This window comes from Ranitomeya variabilis, chromosome 2 (genome assembly GCF_051348905.1).
Source record: "Ranitomeya variabilis isolate aRanVar5 chromosome 2, aRanVar5.hap1, whole genome shotgun sequence".
In the NCBI taxonomy this organism is placed as follows: domain Eukaryota; kingdom Metazoa; phylum Chordata; class Amphibia; order Anura; family Dendrobatidae; genus Ranitomeya; species Ranitomeya variabilis.
In genome coordinates this window covers 467,548,279-467,565,884 of record NC_135233.1, presented here as the reverse complement: position 1 = coordinate 467,565,884, position 17,606 = coordinate 467,548,279, and the positions used below count along the sequence as shown (strand labels likewise).

At 41.0% G+C, this 17,606-nt stretch overlaps 1 protein-coding gene across 18 annotated transcripts in view; it reads left to right on the top strand.

The window, feature by feature from the left end:
* Positions 1-2,620, top strand: part of MARK2 (microtubule affinity regulating kinase 2) — a 164,552-nt gene extending 161,932 nt beyond the window's left edge. For all 18 annotated transcript variants that reach the window (XM_077287631.1, XM_077287625.1, XM_077287629.1 and 15 more), the window contains one exon: positions 764-2,620. In XM_077287631.1, coding sequence (XP_077143746.1) covers positions 764-1,115 — 352 coding nt within the window. In that variant the 3' untranslated portion in view covers positions 1,116-2,620. The remainder of the gene's footprint in view (positions 1-763) is intronic.
* Positions 2,621-17,606: the final 14,986 nt, after the last annotated feature.

Below are 17,606 nucleotides of genomic sequence, written 5' to 3'. Positions count from 1 at the left end.
GAACGTTCATACCGCAAATCATTGCCTCTTGTTTACCAGCCCATAACATGGAACTTTCCCTGCAAGATGACCAGCAAAAGAAACTTGATATCACGTAATTGCTATGGCCTCCAGAAACTGTTGTATGAAAGGGCTTTTAGGCCAAGTTCACACCTGCGTTTGGGAGTTCTGTTTTAGAAATTAATGTCCAAAACCGATCCGCAGCTGTTACATCAAATGGGAGCAAAGCGTCATGCAGAACTTGTGGTTTTCCATGTGTTATTTATTTTTTTCTTTATTTTACTTGTATAGCGGCATCCTATTCCACGTCGCCTTACAGACCTGATCATTGTTGTCCCTATTGGACTTACAATCTAGATTCCCTATCCGTATGTCTGGAGTGTGGAAGGAAGCTGAAACCCACACAAACACGGGGAGAACATACAAACTCCTTGCAGATGTTGTCCTTGGTGGGTTTTAAATCCAGGGCCCCAGCGCAGCAAAGCAACAGTGCTATCCACTGAGCCACCGTGCTGCCTGTTCTAAAAACACATAACAAAACCTAAACGAACCCCAGGATCAATCGTTTCCATCAGTAAAGCAACACTTTCGTTCTTGGGAAAATAAAGTAACAAACAGGCAGAATGTCCAAACGCAGGTGTGAATGTAGGCTAGCTGCCAAGTGATGAATCTGAGGTTTTCCTTGACTACAGTTTGGTGGGGACATTTATCTTTCGCAGACTTTGTGAAGTTACATTTGGATGCATCTTGTTTTTTTCTCCAGGCCTCAGCTGACTGTTGCAGAAAAAGAGAAAGATGACCTGAGAGACTCCAAGCCTCGCTCTTTGCGCTTCACGTGGAGCATGAAAACCACCAGCTCAATGGAGCCTAATGAGATGATGAGTGAAATCTGCAAAGTGCTGGATGCCAATAACTGCCAACATGAGTCACAAGAGAAGTACATGCTGCTTTGTGTCCACGGCTCACCAGGTCATGACAGCTATGTACAGTGGGAGATGGAGGTGTGCAAGCTTCCACGGCTCTCCCTCAATGGTGTGCGTTTCAAGAGAATTTCCGGCACCTCCATGGCATTTAAGAACATTGCCTCCAAAATTGCCAACGAACTCAAACTTTAACAGGGCATTCTGTTCTGTAAGGGATAGAGACACAAAATGAGACACTTAGCAGGCGCCCTCCCACAGCCTGACCAGCTCTTTTATCCAAGAGGATGCCGGGATTTCCATTTTGGCTCTCTGTGCTGGGATGTCCGAGATAAGGGCTCAGCAGTGATATAGATGGAGGCGGGCAGGGTGCCCTGGGATAAACTACTGCTCCTTTCATTGTAGGTTTTGAGGGTTATTTTATTTGAAATAGATTTATAATTTTTTTTTTTTTTTTTAAAGATTGGGTTTGGGGCTCAGATTATCTAATAGACTGCTAAAAAGAATAAGTCTTGTAGAAAGCAAGCTAGAAATGGTTGCCCCCTCCCATCTGTATTTAGTACAGTTTTATGAATGAAACCACAGCAGATTTGAAGGGGTCAGTATCTGTTCCTTCCCTCTATTCACAGACCGTTCCTTTGTACAGAATTTATAAAAAAAAAAAAAAATGTCTAAGACACTGAACTACTAGCTCAGGGTGGCTATACAACACAGGTACAGGTGAAGACTGCCCAACATGGAGTAAGTTTTTGTGGGTAACTAGGTTTGCTATGAGGAAAATTAGTGGGCAACCCATTTTGGGGGTTTGTTTTTTTTGTTTGTTTTTCTGTATTTGCTTTTTTTTTTTTTTTTTTTTTCCTTTTGCTTTTTGCCTGTCACTGAAAATGGCAAAACATTGTAGTTTCACTGGGAAGTAAGCTGGCTGATCAGTGCCGGGCAATGGTGGGTACTTCTTCATTTACTCACAGACTGCAGTTCTATCACAAACATAGGTAATGAATTCCTGTCTAGTTTAAATAACTCGTCTTCTCCCTTTTATGTATTATTGCGAAAAGAAAAAATAAGCAGTTATCCAAGTCAGATTTTTGTACATGTTCCCTGTAGAAAAAAAAAAAAAGGGAAAAAAAAGGTGGCACGGGAAGGGCCCTGTCCACTTACTCCTCCATGTTCTGTGTTCCCACCACTTCTCCTGATTTGGCAGTACATCACTATAGCAATGTCACAGTATACACAACGCACCCTTTCTGATGCTTGTATGAACGGTGGCAATAGCAGATCATGACTGCAGAGTTCACAATGTAAATATCTGTCTACAGCCAGATGTAAATCCAGGAAAGTGTCAGTGAAATACCTACTTATTGTAATGGAATGAATGGAGGCTGCCTTGCTGAGGAAATGCCTGTTGAATGCCAGCGGATCGATCAGTACATCATATCAGACTTTCTAATAACCCCTCAGCAGCAGTTGCAGGATTTTTGTTTCTGTTGTATATATCAATCTCATATCTATGTGTGACTCCCGGCTGCAGCTGAGGGGTGTAGTAGTGAACCTCGGCTTACAGGTGGTGATTACTTACCAGATTTGCAATTTATTTTGTTTTGTTTTTTTCCTTTGTGTGAATGATTTCATTGCTGTTTGGAAAAAAAAAAGTTCTGTGATGAAGACTTTTTCTTATTCTTTCATTAAATCACACCTCGTCATCCACTTCCTCACATACATGAAAGCTTTCAGCAATACAAGGAGGACATTCATGCAACAATAGACATATTACAGCTAAATAATAAAAAATGGCAGTAATGACAAGGTGCCATAGTGGACTCTTCATGAGAAAGGTTGTTGTTTTTTTATTGTTGTTTTGCTTTTTAAGGCTGCTTTCATGCATTTGGAAAATTGTTTAACCCATAGCCAGAAGTAGATCCAAAAGAAGCATAAAATATCTAGAACTTCTCCTACCTGCTGAATCCACCTTTGGCTTTTGGTCAAAATGGCATCAGTGGGTTGTTTTGTTTTTTTTTCTAAAGAAGTAAAAAAAAAACAACTTTTGCCACCTTAAGTTGGGGATAACAGTAATGCCCATTAAATGGTCAAAAGGCTGAATATTATGATCATTAATAAAGTTGGGATGTCTGCCCCTACATCATCCTGCTGAAGAATTCCCATTCAGAGACCTATAAGCTCTCCATGTCTCTTTTAGAAATTACTTCTGTTTGCCAGACATGTCAATAGAGCGGACATCTATAAACTCTCATTGACATTTTGAGTCACCTATACCTTTTTCTCAGCTTTATCTGTCCATCACAAAACTTCGTTGTAAAGCAATTACCGGTAGTTGGTTTTTCGATAAATAAAGCTTAATTATTGTATAATTAAGTCCCGACACTTTATACTGTTCTGTCTCGGTTCCTAGATCAGCGTTCGTACACTGGCAGACAAGGCGTTATCGGGCCCCTTATGTCTGGAGTATACAGGATGTCTGTCCATTGTAGATGGATGGTTAAGTAATGTCCTACAGAAGTATTGCTGTACAGTAAAACAAAGTCTCATCACAAGACTAAAAAATATTGTTTAAAAAATATATATATTTTCCTTCAATAAAAGTTTACAAAAATAAAATACATGTATTTTGTAAAGTAAAGACTCCCACAATACCTTAATCTATTTTATGTCATATAGCTAAAATTATATTTCTTCTATTGTTAACTTTTATGTGCCTCAAAATGATGCAATAAAAATATGCATCTAATCTCACCTTAAATAAAAATAAATACATGGAGAAAAATCAATATATAATATTTATTTAGAGATTAGCCTAAAATGGTCCTGGTGTTTTATGTCTTATGTGTTCTTTCTTGAGTCTCTGAAATGATCGAGCTTCCTACTTATGATGGATATGGCACTTGTTCTGACCCAACCTGGCCATAGTTTTAGCATGCGCCATACAGGGAGATACCTTGGTGCACAGCTCTCACTGCAGCATTATTATCAAATTACCCCCAATGTATATTTCCACTTTTCAGAATGTTTGGTTATACAATGGTAAAGCTTTATTTACATGTAAACCTGTGTAATGACTATTCTTAACTCCATGATGTATTTATTGATTTTGTAACACATCAAATCAAAACTATGCGGAGAGCTAATATCAGCACACAGAGAATTCCACTTGCATCTGTTCATTTTTGGAGCCTACTTGGGACAATTCTCCCCCCATCCCAGTTCAATACTTTGTCCGCTGCAGTCTTAAGAGTCTCCATTTTTTATCCAATGACTATTTATTATTAAGCTGTAATAAGTCTATTGATTTCCTTCTGTTTTTCTGCTCCGTTAATAAGGATCTGAGTACAATACCTGTTCACACATGAGCAATTCCAAGCTCATAGTTTTTTCTTTTTTTAATACAACTGAGCAGTTGATGACTTGGATATGTAGGAGCTGGTTCTCATTTCACATTGTGATAATTTTCACACACTCACTTTCTGCAGTTAAATACTTTTACTCTGCATCCCAGTACTATACAGGAATATAGTTACAAATCTCCGATGGAATCATATTTTTCTTTTGCATTGTTGTAGCACCAGAAAATGGTACATGCAGTACATTCAAAGGCTAAAACATAGTAATATGCATCTGGCTTCCCACTGCAGTGCTTTAGACAGATCCTCAAAGACGACTGAGGGGCGATCTAATAACCATGTATAAGTATATAAGGGGACAATACAAATATCTCGCTGAGGATCTGTTTATACCAAGGAAGGTGACAGGCACAAGGGGGCATTCTCTGCGTCTGGAGGAGAGAAGGTTTTTCCACCAACATAGAAGAGGATTCTTTACTGTTAGGGCAGTGAGAATCTGGAATTCCTTGCCTGAGGAGGTGGTGATGGCGAACTCAATCGAGGGGTTCAAGAGAGGCCTGGATGTCTTCCTGGAGCAGAACAATATTGTATCATACAATTATTAGGTTCTGTAGAAGGATGTAAATCTGGGGGTTTATTATGATGGAATATAGGCTGAACTGGATGGACAAATGTCTTTTTTCGGCCTTACTAACTATGTTACTATATTTCTTTGTCCTTGCCAGAAGTTTCTTAGTATCTCTGCAGGTGAGCAGTGTCCCCTTTTCCTTCTGAGATGACACCTTGTCTTATCTTCTCGTAAAAATTCCACATTCACATTAGATAAATGTTGTGTGAACCTGGCAGGATCAGCCAACCAGCTGCTTTGCGTGTGGGCCTACTGACTTTCCCCATATAGATTTTGTCTTGAGACATGAGGATTGGGTGGTTGGTGTTCGATCGCCCAATTCTTTTGTTTGGCGGAAAGATAATCCACTGTCAGATGATTCTGCTAGAGAGTGCTTGCTACGATCAGCATTCATGTCCCCAAAAGCTTGTATATTAGTGATGAGCGAACGTGCTCAGATAACGTGTTATACAAGCACTACCAGATGCTCGGATATTATCTTAGAGCCCCTGTGGCTGCATCACTTGCAGCTGATAGGCAATCCCCACATTTGTTGAGGCTGTCTAACAGGCAATCCCCACATTTGTTGAGGCTGTTTAACAGGCAATCCCCACATTTGTTGAGGCTGTTTAACAGGCAATCCCCACATTTGTTGAGGCTGTCTAACAGGCAATCTCCACATTTGTTAAGGCTGTAATCTAACAGCCGCAAATCGTGTAGCCGTGGGGACTCAAACATTGTATACGAGCACTGCCAGATGCTTGGATAACAACTTATCCGAGCACGTTCACTCATCACTATTGTATATATCAAAAACAACAACCTTGGTACTCGCCCTCTCTGGGTCCAGTACTGTTCATGTCTTCGTTTATTGACTGCTACAGTGCAGATTAACCCTGAGCTCAGTGCTGTGCCTTCTACATTGGCAGATACACTGAGCTCAGTGGCTATAGCAGTCAAGTCAATATACCTAGACCAAACTGGACTTGGGGCAATATTTCACAATTTGTATAAGGACCATTATACCTGGATTGACCGCAAGTCTCTTGACCCAAATTTATAGCTTCAGTATATAGAATATGAAATACATCTTTCTCAACTCCGTTTTGAACAGATACAAACCGTAGACGGTGATGGCTGAGGAACACTGCATTGTAAAGCAAAATGTACGTCAGACGCTGTTCACATCTTAATATTTGATATGTCCAAATTCCCTGATCTATACAGTCTCCATAGAGCAATACTGTCAGATGTTGGCCGTTGGTCACAATGTAAAAGAATTAATACTGCTCAATATGCTCTTTTTTTTTTTCTGGTGGCCAATTGTTTAGCCCTGTCTGCTAGATTTTCCTGTACAATTGAGAAGAAAAAGAAGTGTTGGTTTATATCACCCTGATAAAGGAAACTTATGAACTGTCAGGCCAGTAACTTAGTAGCTTATGGGTTATTATTTATGCAAAACAAATTTCTACGGCTGAAAATCACTTTCAGCTCAGAGCAGATAGAAAACGACAATATCCATAACACAGTCGGTAAGATAAATGAGTGAAAAACCACTTGGTGACTTGATAAAGCTTCTATGCCAGCACTGGCGATTAGATCAACTTGCCAGGATTCTGCAACACAAAAGTACATCTGTGATGTCACACAATATCTGGACTTGCAGGCGTCTGGAGTTTCGTCAGTGCGATGCTATTGTACGTACGTACCTTTTCAACAAATTAAAAAGAAAAATAAAAAAATCCACAGCTTTATTTAAACCAATTAAAATCTCTAATATTGTAAAAACCTGTATATTGAAAATGTATTCACCTTTCGGAAACTTGCCCAGGCAAACAAGTTTTAGGAAAACTATATGAATACTGCTGTCGCACTATTTTATAAAGCCACAAGGATTTATCTTAGCCAAGCGGATTTTAGGCTAATTGAAATTTTGAGCTCTGTGATCCAAGATGATACAGGACCAGAAGAATTGAAAAAAGGTAAGATTAGAAAGAATAGAAATGGAATCATTCTTTAATGGGATCTCTATGCTAGATGAACAGTATAAAGGTACATTAATGTGACTTTATTTTTTTTTTTTTCAGGTGGGAGTGGGGGTGTCAAAATGCCCTGCCAAATCTGAATGAGAAAAAAAAACTTTGATCAGCATTGCCCCATAAGAGAACAGTGCTATCTGATAAAACATCGGATTGCACTTGTCCATTGTATATGTTCCAGTGAGCGAACCCTTAACCCCTTCATGACCCAGCCTATTTTGGCCTTAATGACCCGGCCGTTTTTTGCAATTCTGACCAGTGTCCCTTTATGAGGTAATAACTCCGGAACGCTTCAACGTATCCTAGCGGTTCTGAGATTGTTTTTTCGTGACATATTGGGCTTCATGTTAATTTCTGCGTTTATTTGTGAAAAAAACGGAAATTTGGCGAAAATTTAGAAAATATTGCAATTTTCACATTTTGAATTTTTATTCTGTTAAACCAGAGAGTTATGTGACACAAAATAGTTAATAAATAACATTTCCCACATGTCTACTTTACATCAGCACAATTTTGGAAACAACATTTATAAGGGTTAAAATTTGACCAGTGATTTCTCATTTTTACAACAAAATTTACAAAACCATTTTTTTAGGGACCACCTCACATTTGAAGTCATTTTGAGGGTTCTATATGGCTGAAAATACCCAAAAGTGACACCATTCTAAAAACTGCACCCCTCAAGGTGCTCAAAACCACATTCAAGAAGTTTATTAACCCTTCAGGTGTTTCACAGCAGCAGAAGCAACATGGAAGTAAAACATGAACATTTAACTTTTTAGTCACAAAAATGATGTTTTAGCAACAATTTTTTTATTTTCCCAAGGGTAAAAGGAGAAACTGGACCACGAACGATGTTGTCCAATTTGTCCTGAGTACGCTGATACCTCATATGTGGGGGTAAACCACTGTTTGGGCGCACGGCAGGGCTCGGAAGGGAAGGAGCACCATTTGACTTTTTGAATGGAAAATTAGCTCCAATCGTTAACGGACACCATGTCGCGTTTGGAGAGCCCCTGTGTGCCTAAACATTGGAGCTCCCCCACAAGTGACCCCATTTTGGAAACTAGTTCCCCAAGGAACTAATCTAGATGTGTGGTGAACACTTTGAACCCCCAAGTGCTTCACAGAAGTTTATAACGCAGAGCCGTGAAAATAATAAATGTTTCCTTTCCTCAAAAATATTTTTTTAGCCCAGAATTTTTTAATTTTCCCAAGGGTAAGGCTACGTTCACATTTGCGGTCCTCGCCGCAGCGTCGGGCGCCGCAGCGGCGCCGCATGCGTCATGCGCCCCTATATTTAACATGGGGGCGCATGGACATGCGGCGCACTTGCGTTTTGCGCCGCATGCGTCGCTGCGGCGCCCGCGTCGGTGCGCAGAGGACGCAGCAAGTTGCATTTTTGCTGCGTCCAAATTCAATGAAAAAAACGACGCATGCGGCGCAAAACGCAGCGTTGTGCATGCGTTTTGCTGCGTTTTTATTTGCGTTGTGCGTTGCGGCGCCGACGCTGCGGCGCACAACGCAAATGTGAACGTAGCCTAACAGGAGAAATTTGACCCCAAAAGTTTTTGTCCAGTTTCTCCTGAGTACGCTGATACCCCATATGTGGGGGTAAACCACTGTTTGGGCACATGCCGGGGCTCGGAAGGGAAGTAGTGACGTTTTGGAATGCAGACTTTGATGGAATGCTCTGCGGGCGTCAGGTTGCGTTTGCAGAGCCCCTGATGTGCCTAAACAGTAGGAACTCCCCACAAGTGACCCCATTTTGGAGACTAGACCCCAGAAGGAACTAATCTAGATGTGTGGTGAGCACGTTCAACCCCCAAGTGCTTCACAGAAGTTTACAACACAGAGCCGTGAAAATAAAAAATAATTTTTCTTTCCTCAAAAAAGATGTTTTAGCAAGCAATTTTTTATTTTCACAAGGGTAACAGGAGAAATTGGACCCCAATATTTGTTGCCCAGTTTGTCCTGAGTACGCTGGTACCCCAAATGTGGGGGTAAACCACTGTTTGGGCGCACGTCGGGGCTTGGAAGGGAGGGAGCACCATTTGACTTTTTGAACGCAAGATTGGCTGGAATCAATGGTGGCGCCATGTTGCGTTTGGAGACCCCTGATGTGCCTAAACAGTGGAAACCCCTCAATTCTTACTTCAACACTAACCCCAACACACCCCTAATCCCAACTGTAGCCATAACCCTAATCACAACCCTAACCCTAACACACCCCTAACCACAACCCTAACCCCAACACACCCGTAACCCTAATCCCAACCCTAATCCCAACCCTAACCCTAATCCCAACCCTAACCACAACTGTAACCCCAACACACCCCTAACCCTATCCGTAACCCTAACCACAAGCCTAATCTTAACCCTATTTCCAACCCTAGCCCTAATTCCAACCCTAACCATAAGGCTATGTGCCCACGTTGCGGATTTGTGTGAGATTTTTCAGCACCATTTTTGAAAAATACGCAGGTAAAAGGCACTGCATTTTACCTGCGGATTTACAGCGGATTTCCAGTGTTTTTTGTGCGGATTTCATCTGTGGATTCCTATTGAGGAACAGGTGTAAAACACTGCGGAATCCGCACAAAGAATTGACATGCTGCGGAAAATACAACACAGCGTTTCCGCTCGGTATTTTCCGCACCATGGGTACAGCGAATTTGGTTTTCCATAGGTTTACATGGTACTGTAAACCTGATGGAACACTGCTACGAATTTGCAGCGGCCAATCCGCTGTGGATCCGCAGCCAAATCCACTGCAGATCCGCAGCCAAATCCACTGCGGATCCGCAGCCAAATCCGCTGCGGATCCGCAGCCAAATCCGCTGCAGATCCGCAGCCAAATCCGCACTGTGTGCACATAGCCTAATTCTAACCCTAACCCTAGTTCTAACCCTAATTCTAGCCGAAACCCTAACCCTAAGGCCAGGTTCACACTGCGCTAGCAGCAGCCCGTTCAGCACATACGTTAACGGGCTGCTGCTAGCGCAAGTGGCGACGTTTGCATCGCGCTAGCGCAGATAGAGCATCTGCTAGCTCTATCTGCGCTAGCAGTGACGGACCCGGAAACGCTGTAGTCCGCCTCTCCGGGTCCATCACTCAATGACGGCACATCCCTAGAGCACAGCCATTTTGGGCGTGCGCTTGTGATGCGTCCGACATTGCTGTCAATGGCGGCTGTAACGGACTACTTTATGCCGCGGTGTAACGTAGTCCGTCAAACGTACTGCTTAGACGCAGTGTGAACTAACCCTAACCCTAGTGGGGCAAAGAAAAAAAAAAAAAAATTCTTTGTTTTATTTTTGTCCCTACCTATGGGGGTGATGAAGGGGGGGGGGGGTTATTTTATTTTTTTTATTTTGATCGCTGTGATAGGACCTATTACAGCGATCAAAATGTATCTGTAACGAATCTGCAGGCCGGCAGTTTCGGCGGGCGCACTGCGCATGCGCCCGCCATTTTGGAAGATGGCGGCGCCCATCGAACAGACGGACCGACACCGGGAGGGACACAGGTCGGTAAGTATGAAGGGGGGGGTGATCGGAAAGCGGGGGGGGGGGAGCGTAATCTAACTATCGACAACCTGATTGTATGGGACAAGTTTACAGAATATAGTGACATTTCTTTTATGAAACTTCTTTCGCTGCATGCTTAAATGTCCAGACTAGTCTTTATAAGTTCACAAGTACTGCCCAATCTACAGGTAGCAAACCCACTAAAACGTGACAGATCTCTGAGCTAACCTAATCTCCTCCCGAAACCTTTGAATACCTGTCTTCCATACTAAAGGCTTGCGCTCCACTACACATGCCCCAAGTTGTAAGATTCAATGTTTCAGGAGGAGAAAGCAAGGATGGCTCAGGGAAGTTTGCAATGGTCAGATTGGGCAGGACTGGTGAGCTTATAATGCAAAGCTTTCCGACTAGTCTGGACCTTTGAATATGCTGCGAAAGAAGTTTCATAAGGCGTGTATCACTATATTCTGTAAACTTGGACAACCCCCATAGTGTGGGACATTAATTTTTTAAAGAGAAATACAGGCATGTAGTTAGATTTTAGGTGTCCACCTGCTGCCAGATTCCCTTAAAAAAAAATTATTTATTATTAGGATAGATCAATATCATATGCACAAGCAATCTGTTTGAGTATTGTGACAAATCCATCTTTAAACCTTGACAGCAGCTCACTGTACTTCATACTTTAATACTCGCAGGAAAACATGCTTTATTTACTTAAATGGGTTGTATAAGTAGTGGACGACCCCTTTTACAACCCATGTACAATAAAAAAAAAGAGTACTATATACTTATCTTATGGACTAGTACCTTTCCAGTGGCTTCTGCTGCTGCACATCTGACATTGCCAAGTATGTCAGGAATGGTGCTGGTCTGGCAAGTGAGAATATGGTATTATTTTATGAATCTCTGTCCACGAGTTGGGCAATCCCATCACATATCGATGTCACGCTGATTTACAGAAAGGCGGCGAGTCTTCTTCCTAGAATTCGGCTTCACAAGTCTAGTTGAGGCTGACAAGTTCGGGTCAGTAGACATGCAGCCGCGGAGTGTGTGCATCCTGTCTGTGTTCTGAACCAAACAGATGTGTGAATTCTCCCTCCAGTAATCGCTATTTTGAATCTCAAGGATTTCTACATAAAGTTTTAAAATAAGCCCCTGACTCTGCATGCAGCATCCCCAAGGTGGAGTTAAACTGTTGCTGATTGCTTACATTTGAGTATATCTGGGGATTTAAAGGGACTGTCAGCACAGAATGACTGTTCAAACCCAGTACAGGTGCTCGGTGCTTCATAGCATGGCCAATCATTTAAGTGCACTTTCCCACCTGCTTGTTTTCCTATCTCCCTATCCCCTTTGATTGGAAGCTCTGGCTTTACAGCACTAGAGAAGTGCCGTGATAAACAAGTAGGTGGGAAGATGTACTTAATTGTTTTTCTGCGTCGTAATGCACCAAGCAACCTGTGCTTTGTTTGAAAAGTCATTATAGGCCAAGTCTTAAAACTTAAAATATACTACATACATCAAAACTTGTGCCTCCGCTATACACTCACAAATCCCAATTATGTCTTTTTGTACTAATGAATTGAGAGCATGGAAAGTAGCAGAAACTGTAAAATCTGCCCATTAGAACATAATGTCACCATGGACAAGAACAGCGCTGCTCTGGTTACCATGTAAAACTGCGTTTTCCTTGCTGTGGGTGCTATTTGGGAAAGTGTCTGGCAATATGCATTTCGCAAAAGACGACAGCTGATTGCCACCACTCAGAAAAGCGCAATGTCTTGTGATCACTTATTACCTGCACTGGCTTTTCTTTGAAAAGGGATGGCCTTCATCAGTCCAACCTTTTCGTGGGAGGGGAGGAAACCTACGACCTTTACATTTAATCAGGAAATAATTTTTTCACAACACATTAATTCCTCATTCGTGATGGGACATTGATACACAAAAATAGAAATATGCATCCGTTATACAGTTAGTATAATAATCGATTTATTAAGAGAGCGACTGCTGTTACTATTAACGTCTCATTTAGATGAGTAGTTTGAGTCTGTGCAGATTGGGCCAATTGGGCTAATCACCATGTCATTAGCTTCTACAGTTTTAAAAATGAAATTTGTCCATAAAACTTAACGGATACTTTAAAAAAAAAAAATACATTTATAAGTTGAATGCTATCCATTTTCAAAGGATATATTGGAGAAGAGGGGGAAAAAAAACTGTTTTCATACACTCGTCTGAATGAAGCCCAAGTTATGGACCTACTCTGCACAATCATTAGTATATCTTGGAGTGTTCTTGTAGTGGGACATAAACACTGGTTTAAAGGGAATCTGTCATCCCGGGACGTATTTGACCTATCAATATGGGATTACAGGTAATAGAAATGTGAGGCTGGAGACACACTAGCGATTTTAAAATCTGTCCAATTTTGATGCAGGAGAGTCAGAAGAGTGTAATGTGAGTGTCATGCATTGTTTCTGAAAGTACAATCCCATTTTTCCCACCATTTTTCCGAATTACATTCAAATGCAGTGTGAATGTTATCCGATTTGAAATGCGAATTTTAACATGAGCTTTTACATAGAGAAATTCTCTCACTTGCACATCGTTTTCAAAGGAAATATTCGTCAAAACACACACACACACACAAAATATATACACACACACACACACACACACACACACACACACACACACACCCCATGGCAATGATTATGTAATCACCAGCCTTGGAGGATGTTCATTCAGTTGTTTCATTTTGTAGAAAAAAAAATCATCACAGACATGGCACAAAACTAAAGTCATTTCAAATGGCAACTTTCTGGCTTTAAGAAACACTAAAAGAAATCAAGAACAAAAAGTGTGGTAGTCAGTAATGGTTACTTTTTTAACCAAGCATAGGGGAAAAATTATGGAGTCATTCAATTCTGAGGAAAAAATTATGGAATCACGCTGTAAATTTTCATTCCCAGAACTAACACCTGCATCAAATTAGATCTGCTTGTTAGTCTGCATCTAAAAAGGAGTGATCACACCTTGGAGAGCTGTTGCACCAAGTTGACTGACGTGAATCATGGCTCCAACACGAGAGATGTCAATTGAAACAAAGGAGAGGATTATCAAACTCTTAAAAGAGGGTAAATCATCACACAATGTTGCAAAATATGTTGGCTGTTCACAGTCCGCTGTATCTAAAATCTGGACCAAATGCAAACAACATGGGAATATTGTTAAAGGCAAACATACTGGTAGACCAAGGAAGACATCAAAGCATCAAGAATGGAAACTTAAAGCACTATATCTCCAAAACAGGAAATGCACAAAAAAACAAATGAGGAACGAATGGGTGGAAACTGGAGTCAATGTCTGTGACCGAACTGTAAGAACCCACCTAAAGGGAATGGGATTTACATACAGAAAAGCTGAACGAAAGCCATCATTAACACCTAAACAGAAAAAAACAAGGTTACAATGGGTAAGGAAAAGAAATCGTGGACTGTGGATGAAAGTCCTATTCAGTGATGAATCGCAAATCTGCATTGGGCAAGTTGATGCTGGAAGTTTTGTTTGGTGCCGTTCCAATGAGATTTATAAAGATGACTGCCTGAAGAGAACATGTTAATTTCCACAGTCATTGATGATATGGGGCTGCATGTCAGGTAAAGGCACTGGGGAGATGGCTGTCATTACATCTTCAATAAATGCACAAGTTTATGTTGATATTTTGGATGCTTTTCTTATCCCATCAATTGAAAGGATGTTTGGGGATGATGAAATCATTTTTCAAGATGATAATGCATCCTGCCATAGAGCAAAAACTGTGAAAACATTCCTTGAAAAAAGACACATAAGGTCAATGTCATGGCCTGCAAATAGTCCGGATCTCAATCCAATTGAAAATCTTTGGTGGAAGTTGAAGAAAATGGTCCATGACAAGGCTCCAACCTGCAAAGCTGATCTGGCAACAGCAATCAAAGTAGGTTGGAGCCAGATTGATGAAGAGTACTGTTTAATACTCATTAAGTCCATGCCTCAGAGACTGCAAGCTGTTATAAACGCAAGAGGTGGTGCAACAACATACTAGTGATGTGTTGGAGAGGGTTTTTTTTTATTGTTTTTCATGATTCCATCATTGTTTCTTTAGAACTGAGTGACTCCATAATTTTTCCCCTATGCTTGTTTAAAAAAAGTAACCATTACTGACTACCACATTTTTTGTTCTTGATTTCTTTTAGGGTTTCTTAAAGCCAGAAAATTGCCATTTGAAATTACTTTAGTTTTGTGCCATGTCTGTGATCTGCTTTTTTTCTACAAAATTAAACAATTGAATGAATATCCTCCAAGGCCAGTGATTACATAATTTTTGCCAGGGGTTGTATATACCTGCATACATATACACACATACATATACACGCATGCATACATATACACGCATGCATGCACATAGGTATGCATGCATATGTATTTACATGCATTGAATTGATACACACTACTGTTCAAAAGTTTAGGGTCACTTAGAAATTTCCTTATTTTTTAAAGAAAAGCACAGTTTTTTTCCAATGAAGCTAACATTAAATGATTCAGAAATACAATATACACTGTTAATGTGGTAAAGGACTATTCTAGCTGCAAACTGGTTTGCAATGCAGTATCTTTATAGGTGTATAGAGGCCCATTTCCAACAACCATCACTCCAGTTTTCTTATGGTACTTTGTGTTTGCTAACTGTGTTAGAAGGCTAATGAATGGTTAGAATACCCTTGAAAACCCTTGTGCAAGTATGTAACACAGTTGAAAACAGTTTAACTGATTAGAGAACCTATAAACCTGACCTTCCTTTGAGCTAGTTGAGAATCTAGAGCATTACATTTGTTGGTTCCATTAAACTCAAAAAATGGCCAGAAAAAAAAAGAACTTTCATGTGAAACTCGACAGTCTATTCTTCTTAGAAATGAAGGCTATTCCATGCGAGATATTGCCAAGAAACTGAAGATTTCCTGCAACGGTGTGTACTACTCCCTTCAGAGGAGAGCACAAACCGGCTCTAACCAGAGTAAAAAGAGAAGTGGGAGGCCCCGCTGCACAACTAAGCAACAAGACAAGTACATTAGTCTGTAGTTTGATAAATCAACGCCTCACAGGTCCTCAACTGGCAGCTTCATTAAATAGTACATGCAAAATGCCAGTGTCAACGTTTAAATTGAAGAGGCGACTCCGGGATGCTGGCCTTCAGGGCAGAGTGACAAAGAAAAAGCCATATCTGAGACTGGCTAATAAAAGGAAAAGATTAATATGGGCAAAAGAACACAGACATTGGGCAGAGGAAGATTGGAAAAAAGTGTTATGGACAGACGGATCCAAGTTTGAGGCAACTTAATGAAAAGGAAAATGATGAGGAATCCAGCTCAACGTGATAGTGAAAAAACTCTTCTTTATTCACTTAAAAAATGTGTTCAATGGAGGATAAAAGTTTAAGTGAATAAAGAAAAGAGTTTTTTCACTATCTCGTTGAGCTGGATTCCTCATCATTTTCCGGATTCCTCCACGCTTTGACACAGCGGTTCCGTGCTCCGAGTCTTCAAGGATGTCAACTATGATGAGCTGGACTTTGTTCAACTTAATAAAAACCAAATATATTCCCATCTCACTTGTTTATTTTCACCAGGTAAACCAATATAACTGCACAAAATATAGAAATAAACATTTCTGACATGCAAAAACAAAACCTCAAAAAATTAGTGACCAACATAGCCACCTTTATGATGACAGTCAACAGCATTCCATCCATAGATTCTGTCAGTTGCTTGATCTGTTTACGACCAAAATTGCGTGCAGCAGCCACCACAGCCTCCCAGACACTGTTCCGAGAGGTGTACTGTTTTCCCTCCCTGTATATCTTACATTTTATAAGGGACCACAGGTTCTCTATGGGGTTCAGATCAGGTGAACAAGGGGGCCATGTCATTATTTTTTCTTCTTTGAGACCTTTACTGGCCAGCCATGCTGTGGAGTAGTTGGAGGCATACAAATACAGGTCCTTCTCAAAAAATTAGCATATAGTGTTAAATTTCATTATTTACCATAATGTAATGATTACAATTAAACTTTCATATATTATAGATTCATTATCCACCAACTGAAATTTGTCAGGTCTTTTATTGTTTTAATACTGATGATTTTGGCATACAACTCCTGATAACCCAAAAAACCTGTCTCAATAAATTAGCATATCAAGAAAAGGTTCTCTAAACGACCTATTACCCTAATCTTCTGAATCAACTAATTAACTCTAAACACATGCAAAAGATACCTGAGGCTTTTTAAAACTCCCTGCCTGGTTCATTACTCAAAACCCCCATCATGGGTAAGACTAGCGACCTGACAGATGTCAAGAAGGCCATCATTGACACCCTCAAGCAAGAGGGTAAGACCCAGAAAGAAATTTCTCAACAAATAGGCTGTTCCCAGAGTGCTGTATCAAGGCACCTCAATGGTAAGTCTGTTGGAAGGAAACAATGTGGCAGAAAACGCTGTACAACGAGAAGAGGTGACCGGACCCTGAGGAAGATTGTGGAGAAGGACCGATTCCAGACCTTGGGGAACCTGAGGAAGCAGTGGACTGAGTCTGGTGTGGAAACATCCAGAGCCACCGTGCACAGGCGTGTGCAGGAAATGGGCTACAGGTGCCGCATTCCCCAGGTAAAGCCACTTTTGAACCATAAACAGCAGCAGAAGCGCCTGACCTGGGCTACAGAGAAGCAGCACTGGACTGTTGCTAAGTGGTCCCAAGTACTTTTTTCTGATGAAAGCAAATTTTGCATGTCATTCGGAAATCAAGGTGCCAGAGTCTGGAGGAAGACTGGGGAGAAGGAAATGTCAAAATGCCTGAAGTCCAGTGTCACGTACCCACAGTCAGTGATGGTGTGGGGTGCCATGTCAGCTGCTGGTGTTGGTCCACTGTGTTTCATCAAGGGCAGGGTCAATGCAGCTAGCTATCAGGAGATTTTGGAGCACTTCATGCTTCCATCGGCTGAAATGCTTTATGGAGATGAAGATTTCATTTTTCAGCACGACCTGGCACCTGCTCACAGTGCCAAAACCACTGGTAAATGGTTTACTGACCATGGTATTACTGTGCTCAATTGGCCTGC